The sequence below is a fragment of the Rhinatrema bivittatum genome, chromosome 1 (assembly GCF_901001135.1).
Source record: "Rhinatrema bivittatum chromosome 1, aRhiBiv1.1, whole genome shotgun sequence".
Classification (NCBI taxonomy): domain Eukaryota; kingdom Metazoa; phylum Chordata; class Amphibia; order Gymnophiona; family Rhinatrematidae; genus Rhinatrema; species Rhinatrema bivittatum.
The window spans coordinates 211,931,509-211,950,778 of record NC_042615.1 but is presented as its reverse complement, the minus strand read 5'-3'; the positions used below and the strand labels follow the sequence as shown (position 1 = coordinate 211,950,778).

At 41.4% G+C, this 19,270-nt stretch overlaps 1 protein-coding gene across 1 annotated transcript in view; it reads right to left on the bottom strand.

The window, feature by feature from the left end:
- Nucleotides 1-517: 517 nt before the first annotated feature.
- Nucleotides 518-19,270, bottom strand: part of LOC115093949 — a 208,450-nt gene continuing 189,697 nt past the window's right edge. The window contains exon 5 of the mRNA XM_029606459.1: nt 518-682. Within this exon, the coding sequence (XP_029462319.1) occupies nt 518-682 (165 nt within the window). The remainder of the gene's footprint in view (nt 683-19,270) is intronic.

The following is a 19,270-nucleotide window of genomic DNA, read 5'->3' as shown; positions in this document are numbered from 1 at the left end:
ATGTATTAATTGTCTCAAATTTTTCAAAGATTTTTTTTTTTTTTGCATATAGAAGTCTGTAAAATCTTGTGGTGATTTTTAACATATCTCTTCTTAGCCATCTCTTCTTTAGGCTCAGTACAGCTCCTGGGCCCCTTGATATCTGATACAGATGGCTCTGACTTATCCAATCTAAAGAACTTTTCCATGTGCTTGTGTTTGATGGACTATCTTCCCATAAGTGCAGCATCCTGAGATGATGTGGTTGTGCACAAGACATCTCTTATAGGGAGTCTGTGACTGACTAGATGCAACTGCACTTGTGACACTTGCAGAAGCCACTTGATTTCTGTTTGTGAACCAACTGGCTCTGCGGGGGAAAAAATAGAACTAAAAGTCCTCGTATGAAATGCCTGCACATGCTCAGCAGAGCTATGAATGTTCTAGAAGCTGTGAATTCAGCGATACCAGCCACAGCTCTACTGAAATCACCCAGAGAGGACTCTCATCCTGCTTATTCTCAGAAAAAATTAACAGTTTACTGAAAGCGTGCATAAGAACTTACTTCATCAGAAGCAGAGCGCAGACATTGGACAGCTGCCTGTTTCTTCATTTCCTCTAGAGTTAAATCTGAACACCTTTTTTTGCTCTTTCCCCACTTCTTGTAAGCTCCTTTTTCCCAGCCCAGGAAGATGTCATTTTCCTAAAGTGAAACAAATTATAAAGTCTTAAAAGGAAAAAAATTGTGTTGAACTTTAGAATATTGAAGTATGCTTTGATTTCAATAAATTCAGTATTGCTAAATTAGCGGAAGGTTAAAAAAAAAAAAGCAACCTGAAACTGGAGGGAGGGGGAAGAGTATTTTATTTCTGCAAAAGTTACAACATAATTAAAAGTTTCATCTATTCTAATTGATTATAAAACTTCATTAATGCATATATGTATTAAGCTGAATCTTCCTGGAATGTGTCAGACTGGACTATGGAAAACATCCACAAATTCATGAACAGTACCTGCAAGAAAGAGTTTTACTAAAATAGCATGTGCACAAGTACTTACTGTACTCTATTCATGATTCCTTTACTATAGTAAAATATGAGAGCTTATTAATGTTTAGTTCATTTAAAAATGTGTTCAATACCTTAAGACATTCCAATGACATTTTTGACTGTGTGGTACGAGTAATTGATCCTAAGTCATTCTTGTTAAATTTATTAACAAAGTGTTCCTTGAATAAAATTGAACCCAAGAACATGAATTTCCTTGCTGTCCATTCCTGTTCTATTAACTCCTACAATAGTCATGACCTATGGGAACTATTGTTTAGATAAAGCAATGGTGACCAAAGGCTTCAAAAATTGGAAACTGCACCACAGTATTTCCTGTCCAACCTCCATCCTAGTGTGAGCACTTTGCAGTGCTGCAATTCATGATCTGTAATACATACATTAATAGACTTCTAGCATCACATTCTGGAGTGGGAAATTCCTAGGTGCCAGTTAGCTTAGGCACCTAAAAATTTGGTGCCTGGCACTAGCCCAGGAAAAGTCACAGAAGACTGGAATGCCTCCTGCCTAAAGGAAGGGGGAGGGAAGGACAAGAAAATAAAGGCAGCAAGAAAAGCAAACAAAGCAAAAAAGTTACAAGGAAAAACATTTTCCTCCCCTGGCTCCTAAAAATTGGCTGGTGTCAGGTTTTCTAAATATTTCTTTCAACGTCCATGGCATGTTTACAAAGACCAAGGAGTTCTGTATTAACAGGCTTACCCAAAACATTCATGTAAAATAAAATCAGTCCCAATTGTTGCAGATGCTAAAATGGGAATTTTGCTGTTGTATTATTACACTCCTCAGCAGCAAACCAGTGGGATTCTCAGCAGTTTGGAGAATTCATTTTCCAAATGCTGTATCAGCGCCTTGCACCCAAATCTAAAACCAAAACCCATACAGCTTCCATAGAGACATACTTTTCTGTATACATAGTACAGACTGCCCTACCTGAGAGTGGTTACTGGAGTTACAGAGGGGCAGAAAAGAAACACTCAACTTGAGAAACAGTGGCTGGATGGTCAGAACTAAAAGATTTTAAATCTTACTAGACCTGGCCAAAGCATAATACTGCAGTCCATAAACAGATTCATATTTAAAACTAGGGGGGGAACCCTGAAAATTACAGGATTGGCAATTTACCAAGAATTTTGTAGTTTTTCAAAACCCAACTCTTAAGGTGGCACATACATAGGCCGATGCAATCCTGTGAGCTCAGGCTAGCACGCAGATTAACCCACGGTTGGACACATGTCCATAACCCCTTATGCAATGAGGGGATTAGCACATCCAAACCAGTACGTTGCTAATATCGCTCATCACATGTAAATCCATGTTGATGAGGGTATCAGCTAGTTTCCCCTTATGTCTGATACGCACATTTTTGCCCTGGAGCTGGTGTTAAGTCTTTAAGAGCCCCAAAAGTTTACAGATAAGCAGTGGTTCCTCCGACTTAATATCATGAAAGGAAAAAAAAAATAGAATGTCTTGCTGGTTGTCAGGTTAGGAAAACGAACGCTCAATTTTACGAGCGTCCGTTTTCCTAACCTGTGCACAGCCACTTCTCCTGGGCGCTCGATGCTGAGGCGGCGCTAAGGGGGGGGGGGGGGGGGGACACACAATTTCCCCTAGAGCAGGGGTCAGGAACCCATGGCTCGCGAGCCAGATATGGCTCTTGAGGGCTGCATCTGGCTCGCAGACAAGTGTCGCCACACTTTCCAGTCCCCCGCTGACCCAGCTGCTCCCCGGTCCTCCTCCGCCCGGGCTTAAAATGCTGTCCAGCCTGGGTGGAACGCGGCAGGACAGCTGGAGTCAGCGGCACCGGCGTGCTCTCTTCTTCCCGCCCCCCCCCCCCCCCCGGAAGAGGAAGTGGTGAGCATCGGGTGCGTGCGCGGGAAGAAGAGACCATGCTAGTGTGGTCTCTTCTTCCCGCCCCCCCCCGCGGCCCAGAAGAGGAAGTGGAGAGCATCGGGTGGTGCGCGACGAAAAGAAGACTGCAGCGCGGCTCGGAGGAAAATGAAGAGCTTCAACCGCGACCGATGGGACTCCGCCTCCGCGAGGGCTGAAAATGAAGGAGGTTAGCGTTGGGAGGAGGCTGCTGCTGCGAGTTCCCGGGGTGGGGGAGAGAGAGAGTGAATGAGCGAGCAAGCATGTGTGTTTGAGATCCTGTGTGTGTGAGTGAGAGATTGCATGTATGTGAATGATTGAGAGCCTGTATATGTGAAAGAGAGTATGTCTGTGATTGAGAGCCTGCCTGTGAGAGAGAGAGAGAGCATGAATGTAAGTTTACCATTGGGAACCTGTATGTGTAAGTTTGTGATTGAAAACCTGTTTGTGTGAAAGAGTATGTGTGTATGACTGAGATCCTTTGTGTGTGAGAGAAATCATGTGTATGTATGATTAAGAGCCTGTGTGTATAAGTAAGAGAGAGATCATGTGGTCTGTGTGTGATTGAGAGCTGATTTAGGTGAGGGAGCATGTGAGGATGTGATTGACAGCCTGTGTGTAAATGAGAGAAAGAGAGGACATGTTTGTAAGCATGTGAATGAGAGTCTGTGTGAGAGAAAAAGACAGCATGTATTTATGTGATTGAAAGCCCGTGTGTGTGTGTAAGCGTGAAAAGATAGACAGCATGTGTGTAAATGTGTAATTAAGAGCCTATATAAGTGAGAGAAAAAACATGTGTATATGTGAGTACTGAGAGCATGTGTGTATAGGTGTGTCATTGAGAGCCAGTGTGAGAGAGAGCGCTGGTATGTGACACAGAGAGGAGAAAGTTCCAAGCAAACCACCCCACCTCCTGCTAATTCAGAACAATCTCAGGACACCTGGATATCAAACGTTCCCAGGTATGCAGAGCAAAAAAATGTTTGTATCCTTATTATTTTTCATTACTGGGTCTTTGTGTCTGCTATTTTGAAATATTTTGTTGGTATCTGGAAATGTTTTATATGAGTTTTTAATTATTGGATATTCCACTCATCAGCTGTTTCGAAATATGTTCTTTTTGTTAGTACAGTTTTACTGCTGATTTTATATTTCTTGATTTGTTTTATAAGGATGGGTGATGTTTCTTTTTTCCTTTGTTACACTGCATACAGAGACTCTGGCTTGTTGCAGTTTCCAATTCAGTTTTTTCTGCATGCTTCTTATGCGTTTTGGTCTCTTTATTCTATGTTAGGTGAGGGACAGCACATGTGATTCAGGTGAGGTTTTCTGCTGGTGTGTAGTTTCTGTGTAGGACTCTATAGCAGCCTGACTTGGTCCGTTTTCCTAATAGGAGATGTATTGGTGTCTTAAGGCCTGGTGTAATATTTTCAGAGACTTATTGTACTTTAAAAGTGTGATCTTACATAAAATGCACACATTTACTTGTATTTAGTTTTAAACATATTGTATGGCTCTCATGGAATTACATTTTAAAATATGTGGCGTTTATGGCTCTCAGCCAAAAAGGTTCCTGACCCCTGCCCTAGAGCCTCCTTTTTAACGCAGTAGCTCATTAGCTTACTACATCACGCACTCGGGAGAGGTGGATGGGCGCACATTAGGAAAGCAGGTGCTCAATCATGAGACGCCCATTTTTCCCACATGGATATTGCATCAGCCTGACAGAGTCCTGCCAAGTTATCTGCTGAGATGGGCATGCACATTTAATATCATTCTTTCCTCGTAAATCTGACCAGAGCGCAAGGCATCACAATTGACAAGCCTGAGGCTATTCTTATACAACTCACTTTTGTGACCTAGAGGCAGCACTTTCCTGTCCAGTCTTCTGGTCTTTTATGGGGAAGGACTTAAGTATGCTGCATGAAGCAGCAGCATGACAGAAAGTAAGTAATATGCCCCCCCCCCTGAAAAAAAAATGCAATTTAACTGTGTAATTTCTGAATACAGATTTTAAAGAATTTTAATATTTTTTTATGGGAAAAATGGATATAGTTTTAAAACAGCTTAACTGTATAAGTTAAGATTTCATAACTTATCTAATTACTGTAACCACTATATGCACGTGTTAAACAGTTCCTTCCTTATGAAATATTCTGAAGAACTTGCTATCACCATACATATTGTCTATCCTTCACAAATCCAGCTTCTGAAGTCATAATTTGTGTCCGGGATAACAGATTGGCTCCAACATTTAATAAACCACTGCTGCTAAACCTCATTCTATGATGTACTACTTTACTGCTGTCCAGTGTACCTGTCCAGCAGTTATTCAAAATTGGTAAGTATGGCTGTATATGGATTTAAACTTTGGTCAAGTTTCACAGATGAGATACAGCAACTCATTTATACTTCGGTGTAGCAGAAAGGCAGCAAGACAATGCTGATTGGTTTTTAACACAACAGTGGCAAGCTTTGCGCTATGCTACAAAATATTCTGCTACTTAAAATTAAAGGGTAGTACATACAAGGTGATTTTATAAGGCAATTAACATGATTCTATAAACTAGAGACACTCACACTAGTTGATATGAAACAGAACAAAGAAATATGTTGTGCCATGAACCTACATCTTCACATCAAAATCATGTGATCTGACCATCAGCTGTGGCTGAATGAGCAAGCCTAGTACTAAGGGCAGCATGCAGTTTCAAAAGAAATAGACTTGTATGTGTCCCATTGCTCCCTCCCCCACACATAAAGGGAAAGTCTCCTTGAATGCTTGCAGCACCACCAACCATTCACTACCTTGTGTACCACAGAGGCCTGGGCTCACTGAACCAGAGCTGGGTATATTTTAGAACAGGAAGAAAGGTGTTGAGAGCCCTGCAAAGGGAGAGACAGGGAGAAGGAAAGTGCACAGGAAACTCATACCAGAAACAGGAAGGATGAAGAGAGTAGAAGAGTGAATGACTAAAAGTAGTTACAAGGAGGGACGAGTGAATGGGCAAGAAGGATTTATTAAAATTAGTGTCACATTTTCAAGCCAAAAAAACCCATCTTATTAGCAAACTGCTTGGGAAGAGTGTATACCACTAATCACCCCCTCCCCCAATTCCCTGCAGTTAGTTGTAAATCAGTCTAAGCCTCAAGAAAAAATAGTGTACTATATAGGGAGGTGAAGGGCACTATAACCTCTATATAGAAATCATCTCAGAATAAAATGAAGCCGTTTACATTAACAGGTATTCTTTGATAATAGCAGATCAAGCCGTCACATCAGTAAGTTATACAGTCATCACATGCCTCCACTATTACTCTATACCACTTCTAGATGTATACAGCTTGGTTTAAAAAAAAAAAAAGTACCCCTGCTCTATGGAGCTTACAATCTAGTCAAGATAGAGATAAAACAAAAGATTTGGGGAAATTCCAGTAAACATGAAGAGAGCCAGTGTTTAATATTTAAAAGTAACCTCAAAATGTAGGTTTTAGGAGGGACTTGAACATAGCTAGAGAAGGGGCATGATGCACCAACTCAATCCAGATATTCTGAGTACCTGGCACAGCAAGGTGAAAAGCATAGAATTAGAAGTTGGCGATGGAAGGAAGAAAAGGACATAGAAAAATAAGAGCACCTTATTCAAAGAAAGGAGATCATAAGAAGGAAGTCTGAGGAGCTTCTGAATAATTTAGAGGGAAAGCTTTCCAGCAATGCATGTGGGTTCTCATACATATTAAGTCCCAGTGTTCTCAGTTTACATTAGCCAAACTTACCAGAGGCAAAACTCCCCAAAGGGAAGTGGATGAATTGTGTGACATTCTGCTGTCATCACAGAACATTTGTTACAGGTAAGCAAACTTACTTTCTCCAATGACTAGCAGATCAATTACTGCTACCAATGGGACTTCCTAGCAGTGTTGTTAACCATCCATAAATTTATAGATTGTCCATAAGAGATTCATAAAGTGGACCTACTCTTAAGGCCCATATGTTTTTTCAGTGCAACCACACTTCGCTCTTTTCCAGCTCCCTCTGACATCACAGCTGTGTAGACAGGTGTTGCAAGATGCAGTTGAACCATGGCCCATGCTTTACATGATTAAAAAAGATCCTTTCCTGATCCTTTACTGCAGTACCACAGCAGTCTAACCACTGTGTATACACAGACACCCAAATAAATGTGCTAGTTTCCTCAAACATTTGTTTGATTTATAGTCCACTTTTTCGACACTTCAAAGCGGATTACATGCTTTGGATGCTTCATAATTTGAGGCCTAAGATTGAGTGATTTAAACGTGGGGATAAAGTATATCCCCCGTTTTGCTCCAGCATGGGTCAGATGAGCAGATGAAAACTTATGCAGAAAGAATCACACTTCCAGATGCCCCCCACCCCAGTTACACATGTATAGATGCAATTTATCCATTGCTGCAACTTAGCATCTCTCCTAGATCTCACTTTGTATAACATGTCTATATTTAGAGTCAGATACTTTAACATAAGTTTTTTAAAAAATTGGTTATAGAATTAACCGGGTCCTGTAATTTACAATGTGCATAGATCTAATGTTCAAATATGTCCATGCTTATGAAAATCAGAAAAAAAATCAAAACTTGTGTGTTTTCTTTGTATAAGTAAGAAGCTGCATGGTCAGTAAACATCTGTCACCCAATTTCTGCGAAAAAAAACCTGTCACTGTCAGTATATAGTTTTTAAGAAGTTGGTAACCTTGCTGGCCTAGTTGAGGACAATTGTCAAGGGAATAGGAAAGACTAGATTTGTAAACAGCCAAAAAAAAACCATGTATTTAGAGGGAACTTTCATTTTGTCTGAATTTTTGGCAATAAGAACAGCAAAAACAGGGAAAAAATCCTGAAATATTTTTTAAAAAATGGACCCTAGGAAAGACCAAGCTGGGTTTGATCTTTCAAACAGGTATTGGAGGATGAATAGTCCCAACTTAGAAAGCTATAGATGCCACATCCACATAAATTATGAATGTGTACAAAGAATGCCATACTGCAACCTTGCAAATCTCTTCAGTGGAGGCAGACCTTAGAGATGGACAAACAGTTACCAGAGTCAAGCCTGCAAAAGTACAATAGTGGAAGTTGTAGTCTGCTAACTAAATAAATAGATATGGCGTTTTGTCAGATGAGGTCTGTTGGGATCAAAACAAACAAGCAATAGAAAAACTTTTATGGGCTTGAGCCACTCAAAGGGGAGTTCTTTTGCAGTAAGTGGAAGATTACTTCAGCCTTAAGGGGAAGCCTGAGAAAAAAAAATATTGGTAGGATGTTTGACAAGAGTGGAATTCTGATTCCACTTCAGGTAAAAACTAGAGATCATTGTAGAGCACTACTTCATTATGATGAAATTTAGAAGATTAAGTTACAAAGACCTTATAGCATAAGGTAAATAAGTCACAAAAGCTCACCAATACTGTGAACTGATGTGATTGCCACAAAAAAAAAAACAAAAAAAAAAAAACAATGACCTTTAAAATTAAGTAGCTGAACTGATAAGATTCAAGAAACCCAAAAGGGGGCTTTTATTTACAAGACTAGAACCACATTCAGTGCTCCTTGACCGAGGTAAGAGGGTATGGTTTCAACTAAAACAAGCCCCACATGAATATGCGAGCTGGTTGTATACAAAGCAGATTTCCTTTTACAAAAGTGACATTAAGTATCGATTGCACTGAACTGAACTCTGACTTGGTTTTCAGATCAGAGTGAGATATTGAAGGTATTCAAGCAAATTGAGTGTGACAAGAAAGAAAGAATCTAGGGGATTTATTCTCACAGCATATAGGAAATCTCCACTTTAAACCCTTCAGACACCTTCCTAGTAGCTAGAGCTATTTAAGACACAGAGAAATAAGGGGATCTAATATCCCTCTCAACATCCAGCTGTGAGGGCCAGAAACCATATGCTGGGATGGAGCAGTGACCCAGGTTCTACGTTATCAGGACTGGAAAAATTCCCAGCCTGATTGGTTCCATAAAGGGCATCTCCTGAAGAGAGAACCATATCTGATTCAGCCAAAGGGAACAATGTGGATAACTGTTCCCTGATCCTTTATAACAGAGGTGGCCAACTCCCATCCTCGACAGCTCTAAACAGGCCAGGTATTCAGGATATCCACAATGAATAATCATGAGGTAGATTTGCATACAGAGACAATGCAAGCATATCTCTCAAATGCATATTCATTGTGGACATCCTGAAAACCTGGCCTGTTTGTGGTTCTCAAAGACCATCTCTGCCTGATTTAAGATCTTCACACCAGAAATTGAAGATACACATATAGAAGTGTCTGCTGCTAGCCTACCTTATGATGATCTCCTGGAGCAGAAACCTGATACTTTCCAGTTTGTGAAACTTACAAACAGATCCACAGCGACCCCACTCAAGGAAGAGTTTGTTATATCCTATCCAGGGAGCACTCATGAGTCCAGTAGTTGACAGAATCTGGCAGGCTGTTGTCCTTTCCTTTCAGATATGTGATTCCTAGATAAACCCCATTAGAGAAGGCTCAATTTTATTCCTTGATAATCTCCTAGCACATGAGGGATTTCATTCCTTCCTGCTTGTTATGAAAAAACATGACCAACTTATTTATGAACCAGTACAATGTTATTGGTCACTTGATTTTGGAAAGCCTTTAGAGTTGTCTGCACTGCTCTTAACTCCAAAAATCTGATGGACATTTATTGAAGGGACCAAAGTCTCCAACAGGATGCATCTGTCTTGAATACATGTCAGTGAGGAGAAGTTTGGAAGGGAAGACTATTGGCCAAACTGCAACACAAACATGACAGCTTGAAAAAGACCATATGGCCTATTTAGTCTGCCCATCCATACTAACTGTTCAGCTCTTCAAGCCTATAAAACCACCACAGAAACAAACGTTAATTTTCAAAAAACAGTAAAATGGATAACTTGTCTGGCTAAAGTTAGCTGAATGAGTTATCAAGGATATTCAGTGGGATAAATATCCCGTTGAATATCCTTGAATAAAGTTATCTGACTACCTTTAGCCAAATAAGTTTAAACTCAGCTATCTTATACTGCTGGTTAGGTTTAAAGTTATCCAGGTATACATATGTAGATAACTAAGTTTGCATGGCTATATTTAAAGAATATAGCTGAATTAGTATCAACTAAGATTAAGCCAAGGAGTCTAAGCTCTTCCATTACAGAAATGGAATTCTTGAGTGGTCTGATTTCACTGAGATTAAAGCCGTTGGGCTTGTCTTATAAGGAGATGCCTCATAAGAGTTACTTATATAGTGGCAACTAAGGCCCAAGTACCCTCAACATGGGCCATGCTGATGTATGCTAACTGAAGTCTCACTATGTCCACAATATCATGCATTCTGTCTTCTGGGAGATGAGTCTTTTGCCAAGACCTATACGCTCCAATTCGAGTGTACAATTTTGAGCAATTAAGGACAAACCCTAATAATTATCAAACTCGGATAGTAATTTGTCTGATTCATAAGAGAAAGCAACTAAATCAGATCAATGATCCATTGAGCCAAGCATCCTGACAGTGGCCAATCCTGGCCACTTGAAAGTACCCAACAGATCCTAATAGGGAGATTCATCCCCTATTGCTTTCTCCCAAAAGCAAGAGGAGGCATTCCTTAAGCCTACCCGGCTAATAGTAGCTAATGGACATTTCTCCAGAAACTTGTCCAAATCTTTTTTAAACAGTTGTACTGATTCATTGATATGCTTGTCAGAGAACTATCACACACATTTTGATGGAGCCAAAAACTATGAAAAACTGAAAATAAATGAGCCTTTAGCTTGGAAAACAAAATAAAATTTCTAACTGGAATCAATCTGAAGATACAGCTTACAATAAAAATGTGACTGAATTTGAAATAGAAAATTAAATTGATGTGCTTATGCTTAAATGAGAGACCTGCTGAAAGAATATTCTAATTTTAATATTAAATTCACAGCTTCAAACCCCAAATAAATCAATAAACTCGATTTGTTGACATTTTAGACAATGCATTAAAAAAATTCAACTGGTTTGCAACAGCTTTTTCTGTTATAATATATGATAACTTGAAGTCAAGATAGTAACCAGGGACCTTTGTTTTCAGCTTTTATTTTATTTTGCCAGGGAATTTTAATGTGTGAACAAAAAAGAAATCAGAGGAAAAAATGACTTTTCCACTGATTTTTTTTTTCCTGTGTGTTATATCAAAGTAATTTTCCCACTGACTTGTTATAATATTGAAAATCCCAGGCAAAATGAAATACTGAAAAGAAAGGTCCCTAGCAGTAACATACCGCACTAACCCATTAGTGTAGCATCTTGTTACATATCAGCAACACTAGGAATCACATTTCTGTACAAAGCCTGCATTACCACAAAAAGAATCACCTTAGGTCTCTCTCCTTCTCTGGCTGGCTATAGTTTGGGGGGACATTGTAAATATGACATACACTGGCTTTGGGAAAGGAAGTGCATAACATCCCCATGCAACAGACTGAACAGGAATTTGGTTCTTATCTACAAAACTATGGGAATACATGCAGCCTTTTATCAGGACGGGATAATGTTTGAAAAGAGCACCAAGGCATGATAATTGCTAAAACTTCAGATAATGTACAAGGTCACTAACATACAGAAACCTTCCTTTTACACTGACTCAGTTCATGCCGTATTTAAGTCTTTTGTGTGGGATAACAGGGTATGTAGAGAGAGCAACAGAGGCTACAATAGGAGAAGAGTCAAAACACACAAAACAGAAGATAGCCAAACTGCTTACGCTGATCACAAACCACAAATGTACAAAATTTTCACAAAGATACAAGTATACGCATTCACTGTACAACATTTAAAATCAATTAAATACCTGTTCTTGCAGGTCGTAGTCATAGCTATCATGCAGAAGAAGACTGAGGACATATCTAGTGTAAATCATGGCATCAATACCACACTTCTCCAGCTCTTGTCCCAGCCAGGTCTGCACTGGGTCCAAAGCACGAAGCATAGACATTTCAGAAACAGAATCAGGGCCTGGATAAGAGCTTGAGGAGCCTTCAGATGGCAAACCATCCACAACTGTACAGATAGGGTGCATGAATCTAGGTAGTTGGCATCCTTAAGATGTGAAGCATTTCCTGCAGTCGATATTCCGTCAGTATCTGGAGGAGATTTTCACTCCAGTAAGTTGGAGAGAAGCTTTCTTCCTAGGAGAATCATTTATATTGCTGGCAGTTAGTCGTCTAGAGACGAACTTCGCTCTTCGCATGACCACTGATTAAACTGATCATAAATAGTAAACACATGTAGCTGTGTTTTTCTACCTTACTTTCACATCAAGGCCAGAATAACCTCTTCAGGAGAACCTATAAGGGGAGAAAAGATAATAGAAGTCGTATATCCAAAAGCTTAATTAAAATTACACATTTTAAAAGGGCTTTTTAAAAGGCAAACTCCAACCCCCAAGTCAGTTTTAAGGTGCCTTTGTACATAAAACTGACTTTGTTAAAGAAATATTTTGGGTCTGTTAAAGTCCTCAGTTTTCATTTCAGAGAAAACCAAATCTGCAGCCAAGTTTTTCAAAGCTAGCAGGTTATTTGCAATTTATACCACCCTTGATTCAGTAGGACAAAATAAGACCAGACTAAGTAACATCAACAAGAGGTTTATTACTCAACTCAGAGAACACTGAAATCATTAAAATTTTGCACTTTTCTTGTATTTCATTTCATTCCTGAGGTGAAATATTCCTATCGTGCCTCCTACTTAGCCAACTCAAATTGTAAACCAAATTAAATCTAGGTGCTCCTGAGCAGCAGTTAGCAGAAATTCCTACATATAAAAAAGTGACCTATTAAAAAGTTATGAATTCAGAGAAAACGTGAACTAGGGAGAATGGTAGTACAGTATTTTTAGCAAGCAGCAACTAGGCCATATTGCACCATACAATGAATATATAAAATATGAAAAGTAAAAAGCAGAGAATTATACCAATATAAAAAAACAAAACAATTTACAAGTAATAAAAAGCATTTCAGCTATAAGATTAAAATTTCAAGAACTAGTCAATAGATATTGAAAACATAAAATAGCCCTAGCATACAGTAAATATTCAAAGGTACTGAGTTGTTTGTGGGACAGACTCACACTAGAGAAAAACCCAACAATCAATATTAAGTATGACCAGGTAAGCAAAATATTTTATAGTTAAAACTGTCCCTGTATTCACACACTGGTGGATGCTCACCCCTTATAAGGCAAGAAATTTCAGATCACCACCAGTAGCCAAAAAAAAATAAATCTTTTTATATTTTTACACTCAGACTTGTTCAAACCCAGCGATACGAGGTAGAAAATTTTCCCACAGAAAAATTCTGTGGAAAAAGTTCTCTTTTCTAAAAGTTAAGAACACGCCATACTGGGTCAGACCAAGGGTCCATCAAGCCCAGCATCCTGTTTCCAACAGTGGCCAAGCCATAAATTTAGTTACCAATGAATGGAAGCCAATGGAATATTAAGCAACCTTGGCAATTTCAAGCTTTCAATTTATTTTGCTTTTATTTAAACCAAAATAAGGCATGCATTTATTAAACTAGGCTGCCATGTATCCACATACTCAGACCGATACTGTAAAATGTGCTCAGCTGAGCGCACTGTTTAACCCACTGTTGGATGCGTGTTTTCAATGCACGTCCACTACTCCTTATACTGTAAGTGGTTTAGCGTGTCAAAAACACGAATCCAACCCCCACCTAAACTAACAGCATTCATCACATGCAAATGCATGTTGATGAGGCTGTCATTCGCCGACACCGAAAAAAAAAATGTGCGACCGATCCATATATTTTATGCTCAGAAATTAGCGCCTGGCGCAGGCGCTAATTTCTGAGCAGCCAGAAAAAGTGTACAGAAAAGCAGAAGATATGGCTTTTCTGTACATCCTCCGACTTAATATCATAGCGATATTTTAAGTCTGAGGAAACAAAAGGTAAAAAAAAAGTTTAAAAAAGTTAAGAAGTACTGGCGGGTCAGGTCAGGAAAACAGACGCTCAATTTTACGAGCGTCCATTTTCTTAACCCGTGGCTGTCAGCAGGTTTGGAAAACAGATGCTTGTAAAATTGAGCATTTGTTTTCTGAACCCGCTGACAGTTTCTCTCTCCTGAGCTTCCGCTGCTAAGGAATGTGCTATTGTCCCTAGCACCTCCTTTTTAGTGTGGCGACTCATTTAAATACATGATCATGTGCCCAAGAGAGTTGGCTGGGCACGCATTGTGAGAGCAGACGCACAAAACTGAGCACCCGTTTTCCTGCACACTTTACAGAATCGGCCTGTAATTGCATAATGTGTATTAATACTCATTAGCGTAATGTAGTAAATATCCCCTTGATTTTTTTCCCTTCTCCTAATCAAAAATTTCATTTCAAACTATTTGGGTACTTGAAAACCTGAGAAATTAATATGGATAGTTTAAAAAAATATATAGGGGAAAATATGCTAAATCAGATGAAAATCTACAGTGCTTGTAGAAGTCTTCAATCATTTTTCACATTTTGCTGCCTAAAAAATACAAATCAAAAAGCATTAATCTATACTTTACACTTTCATTGTGTTAGAACAATTATAGAATATTCCAAAAGCAATTAAGAATAAAAAACCCCAAGAAGTCTTGATTGTACAAGACTTCACACATTTGACAACAAACCCAAATTAGGTGGTTCAAAAATCTGCCTTAACAAGATACATAAGCGAAATAGAGCCCAACAGTTTCTAATTGCAATAGCTGAGGTGATTCAAATATTCCTGGATGTAGAATCAAGTTGAATTTGCAGCCAAAGTCAAAACATAACCAACAAGTTGCTGCTGAAAGACATCCAGGATAACATTATTCAAAAATGCAGATGGGGGGAAAGCAATAAGAAAATTTCAATGTGTTTGAATATCTCTTGGGCACTGTCAGGTCCATCAATGTAAAGTGGAAACATTTTGGCAATACCAAGACACTGCTGCAATCAGGCCATCCCTCCAAAGTCAGTAGCTGTGGGTTAAGTAAACTGCAGCGGAAAGGCCTAAGATTGCAAGGTCTAAGATTACTTTAAAAGAATTTAAGAGGTCTCTGGCTGAAACTGGGGAAAATGACTGTTCAACATTTTCAAAATTACTCCACCAACATGGCCTGTATGGGGAGGGTAGCAAGAAGGAAGCCACTGCTGAAGAAAAAAGTCATATATGCCATGCCATGTAGTGCTTGCAAAGAAACATTTAGGGGAACTGTACACAAGAAGGTTTTGTGGTCTGATGAGACAAAAGCAGAAATTTTCTAGTCAGTGTTGCACAATATGGTTAAAATATTCTTTTTACCTGATAATTTTCTTTCATGAATTTGCAGTAAACCAGTCCATTACACTAGGGATTTCCCCACTTCAGTTGACTGAGACAGAGGGCCCCCATGAGCTAGTTTTCAGCTATAACAGGGGAACGGCCACAGGCCCTTGCCAGTAGTTTACTGTCAAAGCAACCGGCCCCCTGTCTTGCCCCTTCTCATTTAGATTTAATATTTTCTTTGAGGTGAGGTAGGGAGAGGATGAGGATGAGAGAGAAAGAATGAATAGTTATTTGCTCAACTATTTATGGTCCCTGTACTGGTCTAGCAGGATTCAAGAAAAGAAAATCATGGAAAAATAATTTAACTTTCCTTCTTGCCTGCTAGACCCGTCCATTACACTTGGGAGACACAAAAGGGTGAGAAGACAGTGATGCCTTAAAGATCCCAAATCCAAAAGTTGCATCTTGGAAAAACATGTGCGGGGGGAGGACCTGCAATGGTTCTGTCCAGGATGCCGGCTGCACCCTTATAGAGTAATGTGTGGAGTGCCCCTGGAACTGCCTACCACACAACTGATTCCTTAAACCCATCTTGCTAATGTGGTCTTGGAAGCTGCTTCTCTCCTTTTCATTCCCCCCCCCCCCCCCCCAGAACATGTTCAGCCTGATAGTGACACTGACTGACTCAGAAGAGGAACAGTACCTTCAACAGCCATGAGGGCAATGGCCTTGATTGATTATTGAGCAATCTCTAAAAATGTTTATCTGCATGAGCAGGCTGTAACTCCAAAATGCATCTGGTGAAACATACTTAGAAACATAGAAACATAGAAATGACAGCAGAAGAAGACCAAACGGCCCATCCAGTCTGCCCAGCAAGCTTCTCACATTTTTTCTCTCATACTTATCTGTTTCTCTTAGATCTTGGTTCTATTTACCTTCCACCCCCACCATTGAAATATCTAGCTTGATTAGTTAGGGGTAGTAGGGGTAGTAACCGCCGCAATAAGCAAGCTACACCCATGCTTATTTGTTTTACCCAGACTATGTTATACAGTCCTTATTGGTTGTTTTTCTTCTCCCCTGCTGTTGAAGCAGGGAGCTATGCTGGAAATGCGTGATGTATCAGTCTTTCTCCCATGCCGTTGAAGCAGAGAGCCATGCTGGATATGCATCGAAAGTGAAGTATCAGACACATTTGGTTTGGGGTAGTAACCGCCGTAACAAGCCAGCTACTCCCCGCTTTGTGAGTGCGAACCCTTTTTTCTTCTCCCCTGTCGTTGAAGCAGAGAACTATGCTGTATATGCATTGAAGGTGAAGTATCAGGCTTATTTAGTTTGGGGTAGTAACCGCCGTTACAAGCCAGCTACTCCCCTCTTTGTGAGTGTAAATCCATTTTTCCACATTTCCTCTTGCTGTTGAAGCTTAGAGCGATGTTGGAGTCACAGTAAGTATGTGTATGTTTATTGAATAAGGGTATTGTCTCCAGGCAGTAGCTGTCATTCTGGTGAGTCACCCACTCTTCATTGGCGGCCTCTTGACTTTATGGATCCACAGTGTTTATCCCACGCCCCTTTGAAGTCCTTCACAGTTCTGGTCTTCACCACATCCTCCGGAAGGGCATTCCAGGCGTCCACCACCCTCTCCGTGAAGAAATACTTCCTGACATTGGTTCTGAATCTTCCTCCCTGGAGCTTCAAATCGTGACCCCTGGTTCTGCTGATTTTTTTCCTACGGAACAGGTTTGTCGTTGTCTTTGGATCATTAAAACCTTTCAAGTATCTGAAAGTCTGTATCATATCACCTCTGCTCCTCCTTTCCTCCAGGGTGTACATATTTAGATTCTTCAATCTCTCCTCGTACGTCATGCGATGAAGATCCTCCACCTTCCTAGTCGCCCTTCTCTGTACCGCTTCCATCTTGTCTTTGTCTTTTTGTAGATACGGTCTCCAGAACTGAACACAGTACTCCAGGTGAGGCCTCACCAAGGACCTGTACAAGGGAATAATCACTTCCCTTTTCTTACTCGATATTCCTCTCTCTATGCAGCCCAGCTGTTACGGTTTTGGCTGCAGTGCAACCGCCTCACCACCAGGGGTCCCTCTAGTGCTGGCTTTCCGGACAGGCCCAGTCCATCTTATCTGTCCACTCTGTGCTCTGGGTGTGTCCTTATAACCCTGCCTGCCAGTTGCCTCGGTGCTTCGGCATCGAGCTCACCTGGGCTCCCTGCTCTAGCCTGCCTTGCGCGGCCTTCGGGCCTTTCCTTGCCTTGCGCGGCCTTCGGGCCTCCTTCCTCGTTGTGTTCTCACCTGGCCTACGGGCCTTCTGACCTGCTTGCTCTGCTTACGGTGTATGGCCTACGGGCCTTCTGTGTGTGTGTGGCCTACGGGCCTTCTGACCTGCCCTGCTCTGCTTATGGTGTGTGGCCTACGGGCCTTCTGTCTGTGTGTGTGGAGCCTACGGGCCTTCTGACCTGCCTTGCCCCGCTTATGGTGTGTGGCCTACGGGCCTTCTGTGTGTGTGTGTGGCCTACGGGCCGTCTGACCTGCCCTGCTCTGCTTATGGTGTGTGGCCTACGGGCCTTCTGTGTGTGTGTGGCCTACGGGCCGTCTGACCTGCCCTGCTCTGCTTATGGTGTGTGGCCTACGGGCCTTCTGTCTGTGTGTGTGGAGCCTACGGGCCTTCTGACCTGCCTTGCCCCGCTTATGGTGTGTGGCCTACGGGCCTTCTGTGTGTGTGTGGCCTACGGGCCTTCTGACCTGCCTTGCCCCGCTTATGGTGTGTGGCCTACGGGCCTTCTGTGTGTGTGTGGCCTACGGGCCTTCTGACCTGCCTTGCCCTGCTTACTGTGCCCTGACCCAGCCTGAACTTAGACTCTGCTCCTTGCCGCCTGCTCTGACCCAGCCTGAACTAGACACTGCTTATTGCTGCCTGCCTTGACCCAACCTGGAACCAGACACTGTTTCTGCTTCCTGTCTCTCTCCACCTGGAGCCACCCTGCTGGGTGGTGTTCACGCCTCCTGACCGGAGCCCAAGCGTAACACCAGCATTCTTCTGGCTTTTGCTATCGCCTTGTCGCATTGTTTCGCAGACTTCATATCATTAGACACTATCACCCCAAGGTCCCTCTCCTGCTCCGTGCACATCAGCTTTTCCCCCCCCATCGAATACAGTTCATTCGGGTTTCCACTCCCCATATGCATGACTTTGCACTTCTTGGCATTGAATCTGAGCTGCCATATCTTCGACCAATCTTCCAGTTTCCTTAGATCCCGTCTCATTCTCTCCACTCCTTCCGGCGTGTCCACTCTGTTGCTGATCTTCGTGTCATCCGCAAAAAGACAAACCTTACCTTCTATCCCGTCCGCAATGTCGCTCACAAAGATATTGAACAGGAACGGTCCCAACACCGATCCTTGCGGTACACCATTTAAAACCGCTCTCTCTTCAGAGAAGGTTCCATTTACCATCACACATTGTCTTCTGTCTGTCAGCCAATTTGCAATCCAGGTCACCACCTCGGCCCTCACTCCTAAGCTTCTCGTTTTACTCAGCAGTCTCCTGTGCGGAACCGTATCAAAAGCTTTGCTGAAATCCAAGTATATGATATCAAGCGCTCTTCCTCGATCCAATTCCTTGGTTACCCAGTCAAAAAAGTTAATCAGATTTGTCTGACAGGATCTTCCCCTGGTGAATCCATGTTGCCTCTGGTCCATCAATTCTCCGGACTGTAGATAGTTCACTATTCTCTCTTTCAGCAGTGACTCCATTACTTTTCCCACCACCGAAGTGAGGCTAACCGGTCTGTAGTTGCCAGCCTCCTCCCTGTTCCCACTCTTGTGAAGCGGGACCACCACCGCTCTTCTCCAATCACTTGGCACCACTCCCGTTTCTAGGGATCTATTGAACAGGTCACACAGCGGAGCTGCCAGAACATCTCTGAGCTCCCTCAATATCCTTGGATGAATCCCATCAGGCCCCATGGCTTTGTCCACTTTCAAGTTCTTTAGCTCATCC